The following is an 18,546-nucleotide window of genomic DNA, read 5'->3' as shown; positions in this document are numbered from 1 at the left end:
CGTTGCCGTGGCAACCGGCCCCGGAAGTGCGTGGGGGAGGGAGAAAAGCGGTTCTGAGCGCAGCGCGCATGCGCGGCCCGTGGTGCGCAGCGCCGAGTACTGGGGGTGTGTGTGGGGGGGGAGTGTAAATGGGGGTGCAGTGGGGGGATATGGGGGTGCAACGGGGAGTGGGATAGGGGAAGGAGGGGATATGGGAGTGCAATAACGGGGTGCAATGAAGGTGCCGTTGGGGGTCCAGTGGGGGGGTGAGGGGGTGGGGAAATGGGGGGGACCTGGGGGGGGGGGGGACGAGGGTGCAATAACGGGGTGCAGTGAGGGGGTGCAATGGGGAGACAGGGAGGTGCAGTGGGGGAGATATGGGGGTGTACTGGGGGGTGGAGAAATGGGGGGGCGTGGCAGGGGGAGAAGGGGGGTGCAATGGGGGGATATGGGGGGTACCATGGGGGTGCACTGAGGGGGTGGCCTGGGGCACTGGAGGGGGGTGCCCAGGGCTGTGGGTCCCCCCCACCGTGTTGTCGTGTCCCCCCCACTCCCCATTTTGTGTCATCCCTCCCCCTCCCCAATTTTGTCGACCGTCCCGTCCCTGCAGACAGGATCATGGCGGAGGTTCACGTCATCGGGCAGATCGTGGGGGCCAGCGGCTTCCCCCAGCGCCGCCTCTTCTGCACGTGGGGGCTGCACGCTGGTGAGTGGGGTCCCCGGGGGTTTGGGGGGGGGGGGGGGGGGGTGTGGCACCGGGTTGGCCTTGACTTCTGTATATGTCATTGTCATGTCTGTCCTTCCCCCCCCGCCCTGGCATCGCAGGTGGCGCCTGGAAGCTGCTTTCGGGGTTGGGGTCCGGGCAGACTCAGGTGGACGACCCCCAGGCGGACGACGTGGCCTATTGGTGTCACCCCCTCGACGTCCATTTTGCCACCAAGGGGCTGCAAGGTACCATCTATGTGTGTGTGTGTGTGTGTGTGGTGTGTGTGTGTGTCATCCCCCTCGTGTCCCTGACACCCCCGTGTCCGTCCCCCCCCCCCAGGTTGGCCCAAGCTGCACCTGCAGGTCTGGCACCAGGACGGACTGGGGCGCAGCGAGGTGCTGGGTTACGGTTTTTGTCACGTACCGGCCATCCCCGGGTGCCACGCGTTGGCCTGCGTCACCTGCCACCCTCGGGGGACCTGGCGGGAACGGTTGTGCCAGCGTTTGGTTGGGGGGGGGGACACTCCCAACTCCGAAACCCCGAAGCCGTCGCCACCGGTGCCCCTGATCGCTTCCGCCTGCGTACCGAGGCCGCCGGCACCGTCCACCTGCAGCTGGGCATCCTCCTCCGGCATTTTGGCCGTTACGGCGTCGAGTGCTAACAGGGTTGGGGGACGGGACGCCACGGTCATGTGCATGTGTGTCCCCCTGGGATGGGACATTTGGGGTTCCCCCCACCCCAGGACAGGGCGTTAGGGTCCCCTGGGGATGGGACACGGGGGTCTCTGAGGGAGGGGGAGATGGGGTCCACGGGGGATGAGATACCAGGGTCCCCTGGGGACAGGGTCCTCCACCAGGATGGGAAACATAGGGGTCCCCCCAGGATAGGACAGGGGCGTCCCCAGGGCCGGGATGCCAGCATCCCCCTGGGGAGGGACAATTGAGCACACACCCCCCCCGAGACAGGACACTGGGGTCCCTCTGAAGATGTCCCAGACTCCTGGGACCCCCCCCAGGTCTAGGTCCCACGTTGGAGGGCGGGGAGGGTGGGTTTTGCCGTGGGGTCCCCCCTGTGGCCCCCTCCGCCCCCCATAAAGCTCTTTTTTTACACCATGTCTGGTTTCCCTGTCATTTTGTGGGAGGGGAGGGGCGTGGATGTCTGCGACCCCCTCTGGCAGCGAGGTGGGGGGGGGGGCGGGGGTCCAGAGGGTGGCAGGGAACCCTCCCCCACCCTCTTTTGGGGAGGGGGTGTCTTAGACACCCGCGTCCGCGACGGAGGGGGGGGGGGGAAAGAGGAAGTGTCCCAGACGTCTGGGGGCGGGGGGGGGGGGGAGTGTCCCGGACGCCTGGGTCCCTCCTGGGGGGGTCTCGGTCCCTCCTGGGGGGTCTTGGTCCCTCCCGGGGTTGGGGGGGGCGGCGTGCGGACTGTTTTGGAGTGTGTGTGTGTGTCCGTCCCCGCTGGGGCTGGGGGGGTGTGTCCGCACCCCCTCCCGGGCCGTGACTCAGTTTCCCCTCCCGCCACCCCCGGTCGGGCCCCGCCGAGCGGAAGGCGGCGGCAGCGGGGGGGGGGGGGGGGGGGGGGGGGCGGCCCCGGGTGTCGTGTCCCCCCCCCCCCCCCCAAACCACCCACCACCCCCCCCACTCCCCGCGGCGTTTCCTGGGTGGGGCAGCCCAGCTCCGCCACCACCGCCGGCCTCAAAACCCGCCGGGACGGGGAACCGGGGAACCGGGATCGAGCAGCACCGGGAGAAAAGGAGAGGAGACCGGGGGCTGGGGGGGGGGGGTGCGTGGGGCGGCCGGTGTGTGTGCGCGGTGGGAGCGAAGCTGCGGGGTTCGGGCGGTGCGGGGGTGTCCAGGAGAGGGGTGGGTGCTGGGTGTGTGTGTGTGTGGGGGGGGGGTGTGTGCGCAGGAGGGGGGGTATCCCGGTTGAGGGACCGGGGGGGGTGGGGGGGTGGGGGGGGGGTGGTTGCCGGTGGGATGGAGCTGGCCGTGCTGCTGGCGCTGCTGGGGGCGGCCCGGGCGCTCTCCACGTGCCGTTCGTTGGACCTGGAGGCGGCGCGGAGGAAACGCATCGAAGCGGTTCGGGGACAAATTCTGAGTAAACTCCGGTTACCGGCACCTCCCGCCGAACCCCCTCCCTGGCCGCTACCGGAGGAGGTACGGGCCCTTTACAACAGCACCCAGGAGCTGCTGCGCCAAAGGGCCAAGTCGCGCCCGCCCGACGACCCCGATGAATATTATGCCAAGGAATTGCATCGTTTTCCCATGGAACCGCCCGGAGAAGGTGAGTGTGTGTGTGTGTGTGTGTGGGGGGGGTGTCCTGTGGACCCTGGCTTGGGTCACCCGTGGGAGGGTGGCGGGAACGATGCGCGGGAGCTTGGGTGCTGCTGAGGGGGGTGGCGGTAGCGATGCCCAGGGTGGCTGGGTCCTGTGTGCCCCCCCCTCCACTGCCTGGCCTGGATGCCTGAGTCCCCTCCAGCCCCGATACCTGGGTGTCCAGCAGCTGGACATCTGGGTCCCCCCTGGTTCGGACACCTGGGTCACTGCCGGTCCAGATGTCTGTGTTCCCCCTTGCCTGGACCCCCACGTCCCCTCTGGCCCCGACGTTTGGGTCCCCCCTGGCCAGGACCCCTGGGTCCCTTCCAGCCCGGACACCTGGGTGTCAAGATGCCCAGTAGCTGGCTGCCTGGGTTCCCCCCCCCCACCAGCTGGACAACTGGGTTCCTTTGGGTTCATTTCCTCCAGGCCAAATGCCTACGTCCTCCCCCCCCTCCTCAGCCCAGAATCCTGGGTGCCCCCCTAGCCCAGACGCCTGGGTCCCCCCCGCCGAGCTGGACGCCTGGGTCCCCCCCAGCAGCTCCTCCCGGCCGTGGTGGCGCTCAGGGATGTGCCGGACGTTGTGGTTTGCTGAGTAATTCCCGGCTCTGAAGGAGCTTTGTTGAGCTCGAGGAGGCCTGGCTGGGCCCATGGTTCCCTTCTGGGGGGGGGCCTGTGTGGGCACACCTGGGTCCCCAGGGGAGGGGGGAGCGGTGCTGAGCTGTGGCCTTGGGGTGTGCAAGCTGCCCGCCCCCCCCCCCCCCCCCCCGCCACAGCCCTGTGATCAAGGTCCAGGCTCCACATATGGGGCAGCTGGGAGGAAAGCAAACCACTGTGGCCATCACTCCGCTCCAGAGTGAACAGCGCAGGGAAGCAGGCCTCAGTGGGGTGGCACCATGTGACAATGCTGTCCCCACAGGCCCGCTGGAGCACTGGCGCCCGACGAGCCACAGCACCTTCTTCATCTTCAACACATCGCGGGTACGGGCCGAGATCGGGCACGAAGCGCTGCTGCACCGGGCCGAGCTGCGGATGCTGCGGCAGGGGTCAAGCGCCGAGAACCAGGGGGCCGAGCAGCGCCTCGAGCTCTACCAGGTGAGGACAGGGACACATGGGGACAGGGGACGCTGCGGTGGGAGACGTGGGGACGCGGCGACGAGGGACGCGGGATGCCACGGCCGTGGGGGACACTGGGTTTGGGGACCCGGCGGGTGTTGGGGGTGGTGGGGGGTCTGCAGCAGGAAGAGGCAGAGGGGGCGTGGCAGCTCTGGGGACCCTGCGGATGCGCTTTGGGGACGTGGTGGCTTTGGGGACCCCCCTGGCCACTGTTTGGGGACATGATAGGGTGGCTTGGGGGGATCCTCTTTGCCCTGTGGATGCATCCTGGGGATGTGGGGGGTGTTTTGGGGACACCCCCCCATCCATGGCGTTGGGGACGCAGGGCTACGGCAACGCCTCGTGGCGGTACCTGCACGGGCGCTCGGTGCAGGTGACGAAGGAGGAGGAATGGCTCTGGTTCGACGTCACCGACGTCGTCAAACAGTGGCTCAGCAGCAGCGGTAAGTCGGGGGGGGGGGGGGTCTCGTCCCCGTGTCTCCCCCTCCCCAACCCCATGCTCAGGGACCCCCCATGGCCCTTCTCACCACCCCCCGCAATCCCGCAGAGTCCCTGGGCATGTTCAAGCTGAGCGTCCACTGTCCCTGCGAGCAGGGTCCCGGTGCCACCAACAACATGCGCATCACCATCGAAGGTACTGCGGTTTTGGGGGGGGGAGTGTGTGTGGGGTCTCCTGTGTCCCCTTCCCCGGTGCCAGCCCTTCTCCCCACAGGCTTTGAGCAGCAGCGAGGGGACATGCAGGGCATCGCCAAGAAGCGCCGGCGGGTACCCTATGTCCTGGCCATGTCGCTGCCCCCCGATCGCGCCAACGACCTCCACAGCTCCCGCCGCCGCCGTGCCCTCGATGCTGAATACTGCTTTGGGTCAGCGCCCCGACCCCCCCATCCCTGCCCCGGAAAGCCTGGGTGTCCCCCCAAATGTTTAGCTCCCCCCAGAGATGCTCAGGTTCCTCTTGAGGAGGGCTGGGTGTCCCTCAGATGTTTGGGTCTGCCCAGTGAGGACTGGAAACCCCCAGAGATGTCCAGATCCAACCCCAGAGAGGGCCAGGGGCCCTCAGAGACACCCAGGCCCCCCCCCCCCAAGAGAGGGCTGGGGTCCACCAGAGACACCCAGGAAACCCTAAAGACACCTGGGGATCCCCCAAAGACACCTAGGTCATCCCTAAAGAGGGCTGGGGACCCCTGAGACACCCAGGTCCCCCCTGGGGAGGGCTGAGGACCCCCAGAGACAACCGGATCCCCCCAGGCATCCCGAGAGACCCCCAGGGCTCCCCTGAGGAGGGCTGGAGACACCCAAGTTTTCCCTGCACACACCTCCCAGGGCGGGCTGGTGACCCTTAGGGTCCCCCAGATTCCCCCCCCCCGGTAAGGGTTGGGGACCCCCACAGACACCCATTTCCTTCCACCCCGCCCAGGACGGAGGAGAAGAACTGCTGCGTGCGGCCACTGTACATCGATTTCCGTAAGGATCTGCAGTGGAAGTGGATCCACGAGCCCAAGGGCTACATGGCCAACTTCTGCATGGGGCCCTGTCCCTACATCTGGAGCGCTGACACCCAGTACACCAAGGTGGGCCAGGGTTGGGGGGGGCATGCACACATACACGACACCCCCCTGGGGTGTCCCTTGGGGGTGGCAGGGGGGCTGGGACCCTTGGGGAAGAGGTGGATGGGTCTGGGGGTGTCTGGGAAGAGGGGGAGGATGTGGGTTCCAGATGTTTGGGTGCCATTGGGGAAAAAGGGGGGGGGGACACCTGGGCCCTGGGGAGAAAGGGGGGTCAGGGGGGTCCCTCTGGAGAGTGGGGGGGTGCCTTGTGTCCCCTGGGGAAGCAGGGTGGGAATCCCAGACATTTGGGTCCCCTTGGGGATAACAGGGGGACACACACCTGGGTCCCCTGGGTGTGTGTGGGGGCCCCTGGGAGAGTGGGGGATCTTGGGGAGGTGGGGATGTGGGTCTGGGTGGGGGGGTCCTGGACCCCCATCTCCAGGGTTGGGATGATGCAGGTTGCGGGGGGAGGGGGCATGGGACAGGAGGGACCCGAGGGGCACACACTGGGGTCCCCACGGTGTTCCTCTGGATCTGGGGACGAGGGTGGTGGTGTGCCCTCCCGGAAGATCCCTGACATGGCAGGGAACGACCCCCCTCCCCCCCTTTACAGGTGCTGGCGCTGTACAACCAGCACAACCCGGGGGCTTCGGCGGCGCCGTGCTGTGTCCCCCAGACCCTCGACCCCCTCCCCATCGTCTACTATGTGGGGCGCAAGGCCCGGGTGGAACAGCTCTCCAACATGGTGGTCCGAGCTTGCAAATGCAGCTGACCCTCCCACCCCAACCCCGGCGCCGTCCCGACACCCCGACACCTCCCCATCCCCCCTTTCTCCCCCGGCGCCTCGGCAAAAAAAAACAAAAAAACAACTTATTTAATTTTTAGCCGATTCTTCCTTTTTTTTGGGGGGGGGGGGGGGACAGGGACGGGGACGTTTTGGCTCAGCTTCTGCTTTTTTGGCGTCGTTCTGGCCCCCGCGGGGGCGGAAGGGCCCCGGGACAGGATAAAAATATCCTTCCGGAGGAGGGGGGGCAGGAAACGGCCCACCAGCCCCCCCCCAGGGATGGGGGGCACACGAGGGGGGATGCGGTGCCTTGTGGACCCAGGTGTCCGGGGCCGGCAGCCACCCACGGGAACCCACAGCGACTCATCGCCAGGGTGTGGGGCTGCGGTTGAAGCCGTGTGTGTGTGGTGGGGGTCCAGACGCCTGAGGACCCCCCCCTCCCTTGCTGCCTCCCCAGGCCTGTGAGCCAGTCACATGCGTGGGGGGGTCAGGAGGAGCTGCGAAACCACAGGAGCCCAGCCCAGACGCCAGGGAAGTGTGTGCGTAGGGGGTGTGTGTGGGGTGACACCCCACCCCCCCCCCGCCGTGGGGTGACTCAAGGCCCCCCCCCTCCGGGCGATGACAAATGCAGGGTGAGGTCACCCCACACACACCCCCTGGGGCTTCCCTGCTGAAAACACCCTGTCTGTGCCCCCACCTCGTTCTCTATGTCCCCCTCCCCCCCACTGCTGCCCCACACCACCAGCCTCAGGGCGGGAGGGGGGGCTGGTTTGGGAGAGGGGGGGGGGCCCTACTCAAGCTGGGGGGCATCGCTGGGTTCCTCCTCATCAAAGTATCGCTCCTCGGCATCCTGCGAGACGATATCCAGGTTGTCCAGGTCGGGGTTCTCATCCACCTGGCTTTGAGGGGGGTGGGAAATGACAAGAGGGGAACTCAGCAGCGGGACCCAAGTATCTGCCCCCCCCCCCCCGCTCCCCGCCAAAACCCCACGGGGGTGTCACCTGTAGTCAAAGTCCCCGTCCTCCCCGTCCAGGAAGCGCTGGTACATGCGGCTGGTGAATTCCTCCCGCAGCATCGCCCGTTCAGCCGCGTCAGGCACCCAGGGGTCCGGTGAGGAGTCCCCCTCCTCATCTGGAAGGGGGGGGACAGAGAGGTGTTAACACCCCCATCCTGCCACGCCATGCTAAGATATTCCCCCCCCCAATCCCTGGGGTCCCCCCCTTGCCCCGGCTGACCTCCGCTGTCGCCGTCCCGCAGGCGCTGCCGGCGCAGGCGTTGCTGCACGGCTGCCTCCTCCACTGAGCGCAGCAGCAGCCCCGTCAGAGACTGGGGGCCTGGGGGGGTCCCCAAGGGGTGGGGGGTGACCGGGGGGTCCCCCGGGAGGGGTTCAGCACCCCGATATTGCCCGATATAGTGCTGGTAGAGCAGAGGTTCCCGTGCTCGCATCTCCTCCTCGCTGAAGTACTCCCCACCTGTGAGGGGGGGAAGGGAGAGAATTGGGGATCAAAATGGGGGGGGGAACCCTGAAAGCCCAGGAGAAATGGGGGACCCCCCCCAAAGACAAAGGGGAAATGGGGGACCCCACACACACAAAGGAGAATGGCACCAAAGACCAAGGGAAAATAGCGGACAGCCTCGAAACGCGAGGCAAAGTGGGCGGGGACCCCAAACATAAAAGGACATGGGGGGGGGGGGCCCTGAAACACCAGGAGAAATGGGGGACCCCAAACCCAAAGGGGAATGGGGTCCCCAAAAACCCATGGGGGAAAGGGGGGAGTCAACCCTAAGCCCCAGGGGTAATAACAGGATCCTGAAACCCCAGTGAGGACCCCCAAAGCCCGAGAGGAAATGGGGAGACATTGAAACCCCAGGGAAAATGGGGGGGGACCCCAAACCCGGGGGGGGGGACGGGACTGGGGGACTCAAAACCCAAAAGGAAATGGGGGATCCCAAAAATCCATGGGGAAAAGGGAGTCCCAAAACCTGAAGAGGAATGGGAGGGGGGGTGCACTAAACCCAAAAAGAAACGGGGGACCCCACAGCAAAAAAATAAAGGGACCCTGAAACACTGGGGAAAAATGGGGGTCCCTAACCCCAAAGTGGACTGGGGAGGGGGGGGAACCCCAAAGCCCAAGGGGAAAATGGAGGGGGCGGAGATCCTGAAACACTAGCGGAAATGGGGGACCCCAAATCCAAAGAGGAATAGGTGGGGGGTGGGGAGGCTCAAAACCCAAAAAGAAATGGAGGACCCCAAAATCCAAGGGAAGATGCAGGGGGGGGGGGGGGCCCAAAGCTGAGAGAGGAGTTAGGGGAACCCCAAAGCCTGCAGAAAACCAGGGGGGGGCCCAAAGGGAACCTGGGGACCCCCCTCACGAGCCCTCGAGGAGCACGTGGGGACCTGAGGGAATTCCTGGGGGGTTTTGGGACCTGACAGGAACCCCCCAGCTGGGGCGTCGGGGATCCCATAAGGATCTTATGGACCACCACCACCCCCCCCCGCCCACCCCCCTCCACCGGGGGACATCAGGGAACCCCCCCGGGGACGTCAGGGACCCCCCCAGACCTTGGATGAGCTGTCGCAGAGCGGCGTAGCGGCGGTTGCGGAGGTGGGTTCGGGCGGAGGGGCGGCGGGGACGTCCCAGGGGGCCGATTTCGGGGCGCCAGCGCTCAGCCCCCAGCCCCCCAGGGAAGCTTTCGAGGAAAAGGGGGTCCTCATCTGCCGTGGGGTCCCCCATCGGGAATGGGGGGTCCTGCTGTGTCACGCTGGAGTCCCATTGAGGTGACACGGGGTCCCGTGGGGGGGATGTGGGGTCCTTTTTCAACATTTTGGTGTCCCGCTTTGATATTTTGGGGTCCCGCTTTCTCACTTTGGGGTCTGACGTCGCAGCAAAGTCTCTCTTCGGGGACACAGGGTCCCGCTTCAACATTTTGGGGTCCCGTTCTGCTGGGGGGTCCTGCTCCGGGGACAAGGGGTCCCCCTCGGTCGCTGTGGGGTCCAGCTCCTGCTTGGTGACACTGGGGTCCCCCTCGGTTTTGGGGTCCCACCCTGCCACAGGCTCTGGCTCCACCGCCATGGTGGGGGGGCTGGGTTTCGGTTTTGGGGTACCCTTCGGCTGCTGGTGGGCACTGCCTGGGGATGAGGGGGCACCATTAGCACCCTCCCTGGAGACTGGGGGGGGGGGGCACCAAAGGGCTGTGGGGGGACCCCAAGGAAGAGGGAGGGTCCCCAAGGGACTAAGGGGGTCCTAAAGCCTGAGAGGAGGCTCGGGGGGAGGCACCCCAAATCCCGCAGGGAAAGGGGGGAAACGACACCTCAGGGGACCCCAAAGACCTCACAGAATGGGGGGGACCCCTCAGGGGACCCCAAAAGCCTCAGGGAAGCGGGGGGGACACACACCTCAGCGGACCCCAAAGGCCTCACGGACTGAAGGGAGACACCCCCTCCCCCCCAGAAGATCCCAGATCCCTCAGGAAAGCGGAGGAACGACCCCCAGGGGGACCCCAAATCCCTCAGGGAAGTTGGGGGGGGGGCGGTACACCCCTCATGGATCCCCAGATCCTTCAGGTAAGGCGGGGAAAACGCCGCAGGGAGCCCCGAGAACCGGGACCCACAGAGCCGGGGGACTCCCGCAGGTCTTGGGAGGGGAGGTGGAAATCGGGGGGTGGGGGGTGTCCCCCGGGCCCCCCAAACTCCATCAAACCTCCCCCCTCCCCCCGGACGCAACCCGGCCCCGTTTAAATGCGACACCGCCCCGCGCGCCCGCGCCTCACCCGCCGCCGCCTCCGTCCCGCCCGCGCGTCACTTCCGGGGGCGGGAAAGACGACGCACCCAACTTCCTTTTCTCCCCCCCCCCCCCCCCCCCCCCAAACCCCGCACCGAAAGTTCCGGGACGCTTCGGTTCCTCCCTGGCCTGCGGCGGGGTCACACGTCAGGGGTCGAAAGCTAAAAAAGCCCCAATTCACCCCAAAACGGCAGGGGATGAAACAGGCGAGACGGGCACGGGCCAAGCGCTGGCCGGGGGCATTTTTTATTATTTTTTTTTTATTGTTTTTTTAAAACTGTTTTCTTTCCCTTCCTCCACGGGGGGGGGGGGGGGGGGGTGGGGGTTAGTAAAAATCAAAGGCCACTCCCCCCCCCCCCCCCAACTCCAAAACGGGGGAAACCCCCCAAAATTCCTGTAAAACAGCCCCCTGGAAGGGAGGGGGGGGGGGGCAACAGGGGAGGGGGGCCCAGAAGGACCCAATGAGGAGGGTATGGAGGCAGGAAAAATGGGGGAAAACAGGTGAAACCAAGGGAGTCAAAAATAAAGAAAATGGGCCCAAATGGGGGGAAAACAGCCCAAAAAGGGAAACGTGGCCCAAAAAAGAGGTTGAGGGGGTGACCCAAAGCAGGGGAGGCTCCAACCACCCAAGTCTCGTTTTGAAGTTAAAAATAATTTTTTTTCCTTTTTTTTTTTTTTTTTTTTTTTTAACAGCAAGGTAGGGGGGGGAACAAAACAAAACCAAAAAAACACAAAATCCCATAACGTTTTGGGGAGGGGAAGGTGGGGACACACACACACACGGGGGGGGGGGAAGAGGGGGGGTGGGGGGTCACTGGGCGCTGGCCCCCCCCTGGGAGCTGCCGTAGCCACTGTAGTCGTAGGTGCCATAGTAGGGGGGCCAGGGACTCTGGTGCTGGTAGTACTGGCTCCACTGCTGGGCATACTGGGAGCGGGGAGAAAAGGGGGAAGTGAGCACCCCCATGTTCCCCCCTCCAAAACCCTGTTGCTGAGAAAAGGGGGGTTCTGCCCCCAAATCCCATCGCTGTTGCCTTAAAAAAAGGGGGGATTCCCCATCCTTAATCTCAGCCTTCAGAAAATGAGCATTTCTGCCCCCCCCCCCAAACCACTGGTGCCCTCCCCAACAGGTTTTTTTTTCACCCCAAAATCTTTTCCTTGTCCTCCCAAAAAGGGGGGTTCTGTCCCCAAATCCCTGCCCTCCCAAAAAGGGGTTATCACCCCCAAATCCCTTCTTTGTCCTCCCAAGAAGGTGGGAGTTTTTACCCCAAAATTCCATGCCCTAGGTCCCAGGAAGGAGTATTTTACCCCCAAATTCCATCCCCTTCCTCCCCAAAACCCATCTCTATCCTCCCAAGAAGGGGTTTTCCTCCCAAAATTCCATCTCCTTCCCTCCCCAAATTAGCCTTTTCCTCCACAAAAATGCATCCCCATCCCTCCAAAAAATAAGTTTCACCCCAAAACGCCAACCTCCTAAAAAATAGAAGTCTCACCCCAAAACCCCATCCTCTTCCTCCCCAAATTGGCATTTTACTCACACAATCCAATCCATATCCTCCCAAAAATGGAGTTTCTACCCCCAAACCCCATCCCTGTCCTCCCAAAAAGGGGATATCACCCCAAAATCCCATTCCCTTTCCCGACAAAACTGACCTTTTCCTCCCCAAAAGCCCATCCCCACCCTCCCAAAAAATAGTTTCAACCCCAAACAACCATATCCTCTCCCTCCCCAAATTAGTGTTTTCCTCCCCAAAACCCCATCCCCATCCTCTGAAGCAGGGTGTTTCACTCCAAAAACCTCACCCCCGTCTTCCCCAAATCAGCAATTTCTCCTCCCAAAATCCCCCTTCCTCCCACAAAACACGTATTTTACCCCAAAATCCCCCCCTCCTCCCACAAAACGCGTTTTGCCCCAAAATCCCCCCCTCCTCTCACAAAATGCATGCTTTACCCCAAAGTCCCACCCCCACTCTCCCCAAACCCCAAAGTTTCACCCCAACATCCCCCCCCCACAAATCACCATTTCCCTCCTCCTCCCCAAAACACTGGGGTAGTGGGTTTTTTTTTCCCCTCCCCAAAACACTGGGGTTTTTTTTCCCCTCCCCAAAATACTGGGGTTTTTTTTCCCCTCCCCAAAACACTGGGGTTTCCCCCCCCCTCCCCAAAACGCTGGGGGGTTTTTTTCCCCCCCTCCCCAAAACACTGGGGTTTTTTTTTCCCCCCTCCCCAAAACACTGGGGGTTCCCCCCCCCAAAACGCTGGGATTGTTTTTCCCCTCCCCAAAATGCTGTTGTTGGTTTTTTTTTTCCCCTCCCCAAGTGCCCCCCTGCCCCCAAACCAGCCCCCCCGCACCTGCTGGTACTGCCCGTAGCTCTGCCCGTAGCTCTGCCCGGTGGGCGGGGGCGGCTGGGGGTAGCTCTGCCCATAGCCGCCGTAGCTGCCGTAGCCATAACTGGGGGCGTTGTAGCCACCCTGGCCGTAGCCGCCCTGGGAGGGGTGGTGGTGGGGGCACGGTTAGAACCAGGGTGAGGTTGCTGGGTGGGGGGGGCATCCCCTGTTTAGGGGGATGCAGGATGGGGGTACCTGCTGCCCTTGGCTGTAGCTGGGGGGGGCTGCGCTGGCCGGGGGGGTACTGCCGCTCGCCTTGTAGCCGGTCGAGCCGCGAGCTGGGCTGTAGCCGCCGGCAGGTTGGGTGTTACGGTTGTAACCGCCCCGGTTGTTCGCGGTGGAGTCCCGGTTGTTGCTGCCCCAGCGGTTGGAGGTGTAACCGCCGCGGTTGAATCCTACAGGAACAGTGCGGGGGGGAAAGCGGGAAGTGGGTGGCACAAAAAATGGGGTAAAGAGCGTGGGGGGGATTTGGGGGAGGGGTTCCTACCTGTGCCAGTGCCGCCGTTGCCTCCGCCGCCGCCACGGAAGCCGGCTCCACTGCCGCCACGGTTCTGGAAACCACCCCGAGTGGTGGTTGCGGTGTTCCCCCCGCGACCATCAAAACGTTGGAAACCACCGCCACGACCACGGAAAGTGGGGGGGCGTCCGCCGCTTCCGTCAAAACGTTTCTCAGGGGGTGGTCCAGCATTCCTCCCCTCCTCGTTGTACTGCCGGACCAATGCCTCCGCCTCCTCCCGCTGTAGCTCCACGTACAGCACCGCGTCCAGGAATTCGCCCGCCTCCGGCAGCGTGAAATTGGCTAAAACAGGTGAAAACACTAAAAAAAAAAAGGCCCCCCCCCCTCCCCCAAAAAAACCCTCCCACGCCGAGGGTCCCACCTTTCATCTCCAGCACGGCGTGATCCGGCACGTCCTTCCCCTCCTCATCGGTCCGTTTGACGGTACGGTCCCTCAGGTCCTGGTCGGTGGGACAGATGACGATGGCCTTACGCTGGAAACCCTCAAAGGGACGCATTTTTCGGCGCTGGGCCGAGCCATAGACATTGGTCTGCCGGTGGGAACAGGCAGAAAAAGGTTGTTATTGCTGGTTCAGGAGGTTTTGACTTTTTTTTTTTCCCCCTCCCTCCCCAGAAACACCCAGAGGTACTTCACCCTAAACCAGAGGGAGCAGGGAAAGAAACACCCGTTTTAGACAATTCCCTTGTACCACGCGGCACAGGACCATTTTGGGGAAAAAAGCAGCTTTTGTCTTCTAAACAGATGTTTTCAGTGGGGAACAGAGCAGGGACAGGGAAGGGAGAGCGTACGGTGAAAGGTTGAGACACTTTTCAGGGACACTGGGTGTCACACATGGGTTGGCCTCAGTCTCCTGGTGAGGGGGATGCAACACTGAGGGGTGTGGGACAGTGAGGGATGTCCCGTGCCAGGGACAGCGAGGAACGTGGGGATGAGAGGACCCCAAGGAACGTGGGGACAGGGACACTGAGGAATGTCCCACCCTGGGGGGATGTCCCATGCCGGGATGGGGATGTCCCTGCCACCCTACCTGATCGAGGATATAATTGCGTTTCTTGCGGGCGGCAATCTGGATGAGGCGGTTTAGGCACTGCGTTGCTTGCTGGATGAGGACATCCCAGCGTCCTGCGTAGTTGCGCTGGCGCCGGAGACCCATCACCTGGGGAAGAGGGGATGATGATGCCGGTTGGGGGCCTGGCAGGCACGGCAGAGGGGACATGGGTGACGCCTTACCCTCATTTTATCCATGATGGCATTGGTTCCCAGGATGTTGTACTTCTTGGAAGGGTTGGCGGCCGCGTGCTTGACAGCCCACGTCGTCTTCCCCGCAGCAGGCAAGCCCACCATCATCAGGATCTGGGTGGAAAGAGGCAGCATTGGCGTCATGGCTAGGCCCCGCGCCGTCATCTCCTTCCCCACCTCCAGCCTCATCCTGGCAGCTCCGCACCTCGCACTCGGCTTTGCTCTTGGGACCAAGGGTGCCGCGGACACGCTCGGCCACAGGCAGGTGTTGGATGAAGGTGAAACCGGGTGGGACAGAGAAATAGGTGTCTTCTCTCTGCCCAAAGTTGAACTCAATGGCGCAGTTCTTCACCAAGACGTGGGGGAATAGGGCCCGGCCGCCCAGCAGCTCCTTCCGCACCCGATAAGCCACCCCCAACCATTTGCCGTTCTTCATGAAGGACATCTCTACCTCTTCCCCGCACTCAAAGTCCTGCGGTGGGGACAGCAGTGAGACCCCCGAGGTGGGGGCCAGCAGGGCTGGGCACGCCAGTGGGACACGGGACGGCGAGGGGACTCACCACCAAGCAGGCAATGACGTCATTTTCAGCGAAGGTTTCCCCGTAGTTTTCAAATTTGCAGTTAGTCGACTTCTTGCCAGTGCCACCGTAGCCGTAGGAGAAAGGCTCCTCACCTGGGTAGGGGGGTGGAATGGCCAGGCCATGCTCAGGCTGGGGGGAGAGCCCCCCACCACCGCAGACCCCAAAACCCCAGCGGTGGCAGCTGCCCGCACCCTTACCCAGCTGGGTGCTACAGGAATCCAGCGACCAGCCCACCCGCACCACGTGGGGGTCTGGCTCGGTAGAAGGCAGGTGCTTAACAGAGATCTCCTCATTAACCTGGGAAGAGAGATGGGGTTGGGGACGTCATCGCCAGCGCCGGGACACCTCGGCGGGACCCAGCGTCACTCACCTTCATCTCGTAGCAGACACGGCCCTGCCGTGCGCCATAGGTGGCACGGGCGCCCGACCAGAGGTAGGCGAAGCCCTCGATGGTGAGGGGGTAGCCGCTGTACCGGTCCCGGGCGACTTTGAAGTGCAGGTCGCAGTTGTCTGGAGGTAAGGGGTGGAAGCCACGTGTCAGGCTCCCCAGCCAGGGAGGGGGGGGTTTCTCTTGCCACCCCCCCGCCGCTTTTCGGGACACTCACAAGTATCGATGGCCACCAGCGTGTCGTCGAAATCCTCCTCATCATCCTCGGCGGGCGGCTGTGGTGAGCGGCCCCTGGAGCGGAAACAGGGATGGCTCAGCGCGGCAGAGGGGCGAACGCACTGAATTGCGGGACACCGGATTTCGGGGAGCACTCACCTCTTGTCCTCGCGGTGCTCGTAATAACCCCGGCCCCGCTGCTCCTCATACAGCCGTTTGCGGGGCTGCGGCGGCGGCAGCCGGGGCTGCGAGGGGTCCGGCGCGCTGTAGCCACCCGGGGGAGCGTTGTAGGTGGGGGGGACAGGGGTGCTGTAGGCAGCAGGGGGAGCACTGTAGGCAGGGGGGGTGCTGTAGGTGGGTGGGGGGGTGCTGTAGGCAGGAGGGGTGCTGTAGGCGGCGGGGGGAGCGCTGTAACCTGGGGCCGGGGCACTGTAGCCGGCCGGTGGCGCGCTGTAGGCAGGAGCGGTGTAGCCGGTCGGCGGCGCACCGTAACCAGCTGGGGGTGCGTTGTAGGTGGGGGGCGGGGGGATGTTATAGGGGGGAGCAGGTGCGCTGTAGTTGGGAGGGGGAACGTTGTAGGTGGGAGCAGGGGGATCTTCTGGCTTTGTTTCCGGCAGCTTCATCTCTGCGGGAGGAACAGCGAGCGGTGTGGAAACAGTGGGAGCCAGGCCGGCACAGCCATAGTGCTGCCGGCGGGCCCCCCCGACCCTTACCTTGGTGCAGGACAGGGTGTTCTTGGTCCAATCCTCTCCTCTCATAGCCGGGCTCTGCGTCTGGCTTGAGGCCGCTATGCTCGTATGGCTGGTAGCCCTGGGGCTCGCTCGTGTGGCTGTTGGTGTCGATGCCATCTTCAAAGCCAGGGGGAAAAAAGCAGGAAATAAGTCAGGTGTTACCGGTTTATTTGGAGAAGAGGACAGACAAGGTTGGAAGGGGACTTGGCGGGCATCAGCGGCCCCGTGGGGACGATCAGAACCAGTGCGGGACGAGGGATCCGGCATCCCGCTCGTGGGGTCACCCTGAATTCGCCGAGGGGATCCCCGGCACGGCGACCAGCGAGTCCGCGCCCCGATGGGCACCTGCGGCAGAAGGGTTTGGTTTTTAAACTTGAAGCACTTGGCAAAAGCAGCGCGAGGGGAAACGGCTGCCGGCACAGGAATGGCGGCGACGGTGGAGAGCTGCTCCCCGCGTTGGGCACGCCGGCCCCCCACCTGCTCCTGACCCCCCTAACCCACAGCTGTGGCAGCAAAGCCTCCCCCTGAGCTCCCTGAACCGCTTTAGGGGCAACAGCACGCTTGGGGGCAGATGAAACCCACGTAGGGTCACCCCTAGATCAGAACTGGCCGGGGTGGGGGGGGACAACGATGCTGGGATGTGGCCCAGCCCCACACTGATGGGGGGGCCCTGCTTGGCCCCAGCAGCTCTCAGGGAAGTGAAGCCGCTGTCAGGGGTGCCCAGAGCGTGGGGGGAGGCAAAACCCGGATGGCAGGGGGGGCAGGCCCCTGCGACAGGAGGGGAGAAGGGGGGGGAACTCGGGGGACAGACCCCCTCAGGGAGAGAGAAGTAGAAGGACCCCACCTGAAAGAATTGGGAAGGGAACGTGGTAACCGGGCCCCTGAGGGAACGGAGGGACAGGCGTCAGGGAAAGGGGCACAGACCCCCTCAGGGACGGGGGGACCGGGGGGACTGGGGGGGGCACAGGGCCCCTCAGGGAAGGGGGGACCGTGGAGTCGGGCCCCTCAGGGAAGGGGGGCCGGGGCCCTGGAGGAGGGGGCGAGCCCAGCCCCGCCGGGGGCTACCGGAGAGGGAGCAGGGAGGGGACCCGACCCGACCCGTCTCTCAGCGCGGGGCCCCGGGCACCCCACGGCCCTTACAGTGTCCGTCGGGGGCCGGGTCCCCGCCGGCCGTATCAGGCCCCCGCCGGGCATCCTCCGCCTCCAGAGCCGCCTGCAACCGTTCGGCCAGCTCGGCCTTGAGACCACGGGTGTCCAGGCCGCGGCGGCCCAGCTCCTCCTTCAGCTCGTTGACCCGCAGCCGCCGCACGTCCATGGCCCCGTCGCTCAACGCCGCCGCGGCCCGGCCATCGAGGCGCCACCGACGGGCCCGGCTCAAAATGGCCGCCATCGCCCTCCTCCCCTCCCCGGCCCGCGCCGCTCTGCAAAACGCGCCGCCATTGGTCCGTCGCCGTCCCGCCGCTTGTAACGCGCCTGTCCATTGGGCAGCACGCCGCCCCCGCCCCTCCGCGCCGGCCCCGCCTCTCTCGCCCAGCTCCCGCTCAGTCCCGCTTTGCAAAGCGGGCGCTCATTGGACGGCAGTGGGAGTTGCGCTGTAACGCGGCTCTTCATTGGCTGGAAGGACGTTTGTCTCCTCCTCCTGGGTCGCTGGGGCCAGCCCCCGGGAGCCGTCTTGATTGACACCGGGAGAGGGCGGGCTCACGCGGCCTTCTGGCCAATAGCGGCGAGAGCGACCCCGCGCCCTGCCTCCGCTTCCATTGGCTGGCTTCCCTGCCTGTCAGGGTAGGGGCGAGCCCACAGGGAAGGCGCTCACTTCCCACTGGCTGCTTTCGTACGGAGGGCGGGGCGACTCCAGCCCGGCTCTCATTGGCGGGCCGGGAGCCGTGCTGCCGCCCCCCATTGGCGGAGCCGCGGGCGGGCTGGGGCGGGCGCGACACCATTGGGGGAACCCCGGCGGCGTCTACGCGTGCTACCGCCCCGCGCTGCCTAGCAACGAGAGCCGACCTCCTATTGGCTGGCGGGCGGGAAGCGCCGCATTCCCATTGGCCGAATTCCGGGCGCTTTGGCCCCGAACCCCAAATCCCGCCCCCTGTGCCCACCCACGCCCCCCCCGTGTCCCCACACGCCCCTCCCCCTCAGCCCCCCAAAGCAGCCGAGACGGGTGCAGGACAAGGGGCTTTATGGGGGGGCCCGGCGTGTGTAGGGGGGCGGGCATGGCCCCCCCCCCCCCCCGGCTCCCCCCGGGGGGCGACCAACGGGTCA

General features: G+C 64.8%; 4 protein-coding genes across 7 annotated transcripts; 2 read left to right on the top strand and 2 right to left on the bottom strand.

Moving 5' to 3' along the window:
- Positions 1–45: 45 nt before the first annotated feature.
- Positions 46–1,715, top strand: B9D2 (B9 domain containing 2). Its single transcript, XM_049796618.1, is given in 5 exon segments — positions 46–105; positions 590–685; positions 805–930; positions 1,025–1,206; positions 1,209–1,715. Coding segments are annotated over 5 exon segments (579 nt in total). The 5' UTR covers positions 46–68; the 3' UTR covers positions 1,347–1,715.
- An 897-nt stretch (positions 1,716–2,612) lies between these two features.
- Positions 2,613–6,544, top strand: TGFB1 (transforming growth factor beta 1). 4 transcript variants are annotated; one of them, XM_049796595.1, is made up of 7 exons: positions 2,616–2,968; positions 3,920–4,095; positions 4,442–4,559; positions 4,664–4,750; positions 4,829–4,979; positions 5,531–5,684; positions 6,274–6,544. In XM_049796595.1, the coding sequence occupies exons 1-7, from the start codon at positions 2,662–2,664 to the stop codon at positions 6,430–6,432; spliced, it is 1,152 nt and encodes a 383-aa protein (XP_049652552.1). In that variant the 5' UTR covers positions 2,616–2,661; the 3' UTR covers positions 6,433–6,544. The 4 variants fall into 4 exon arrangements, with proteins under 4 accessions (XP_049652553.1, XP_049652554.1, XP_049652551.1 ...); XM_049796597.1 differs by lacking the exon at positions 4,829–4,979 and having other exon boundaries at positions 2,614–2,968; XM_049796594.1 differs by lacking the exon at positions 6,274–6,544 and having other exon boundaries at positions 2,614–2,968; positions 5,531–6,128.
- Positions 6,545–6,584: 40 nt separating this feature from the next.
- CCDC97 (coiled-coil domain containing 97) lies at positions 6,585–10,247 on the bottom strand. Its single transcript, XM_049796606.1, has 5 exons — positions 10,216–10,247; positions 9,008–9,570; positions 7,680–7,916; positions 7,446–7,575; positions 6,585–7,343 (listed from the first exon to the last, which is right to left on the bottom strand). Exons 2-5 carry the CDS (start codon positions 9,516–9,518, stop codon positions 7,235–7,237), a joined length of 987 nt encoding a protein of 328 aa, XP_049652563.1. The 5' UTR covers positions 9,519–9,570; positions 10,216–10,247; the 3' UTR covers positions 6,585–7,234.
- Positions 10,248–10,918: 671 nt separating this feature from the next.
- Positions 10,919–17,701, bottom strand: HNRNPUL1 (heterogeneous nuclear ribonucleoprotein U like 1). Its single transcript, XM_049796580.1, has 15 exons — positions 17,425–17,701; positions 16,267–16,401; positions 15,713–16,178; positions 15,555–15,628; positions 15,320–15,459; positions 15,147–15,246; positions 14,929–15,041; positions 14,574–14,840; positions 14,360–14,482; positions 14,157–14,285; positions 13,490–13,658; positions 13,099–13,410; positions 12,807–13,006; positions 12,576–12,710; positions 10,919–11,151 (listed from the first exon to the last, which is right to left on the bottom strand). Exons 1-15 carry the CDS (start codon positions 17,672–17,674, stop codon positions 11,038–11,040), a joined length of 2,727 nt encoding a protein of 908 aa, XP_049652537.1. The 5' UTR covers positions 17,675–17,701; the 3' UTR covers positions 10,919–11,037.
- Positions 17,702–18,546: the final 845 nt, after the last annotated feature.

Source organism: Accipiter gentilis, chromosome Z (assembly GCF_929443795.1).
Source record: "Accipiter gentilis chromosome Z, bAccGen1.1, whole genome shotgun sequence".
Taxonomy (NCBI): domain Eukaryota; kingdom Metazoa; phylum Chordata; class Aves; order Accipitriformes; family Accipitridae; genus Astur; species Astur gentilis.
The sequence above is the reverse complement of the archived record's forward strand: the minus strand, read 5'-3'. Positions and strand labels throughout refer to the sequence as shown.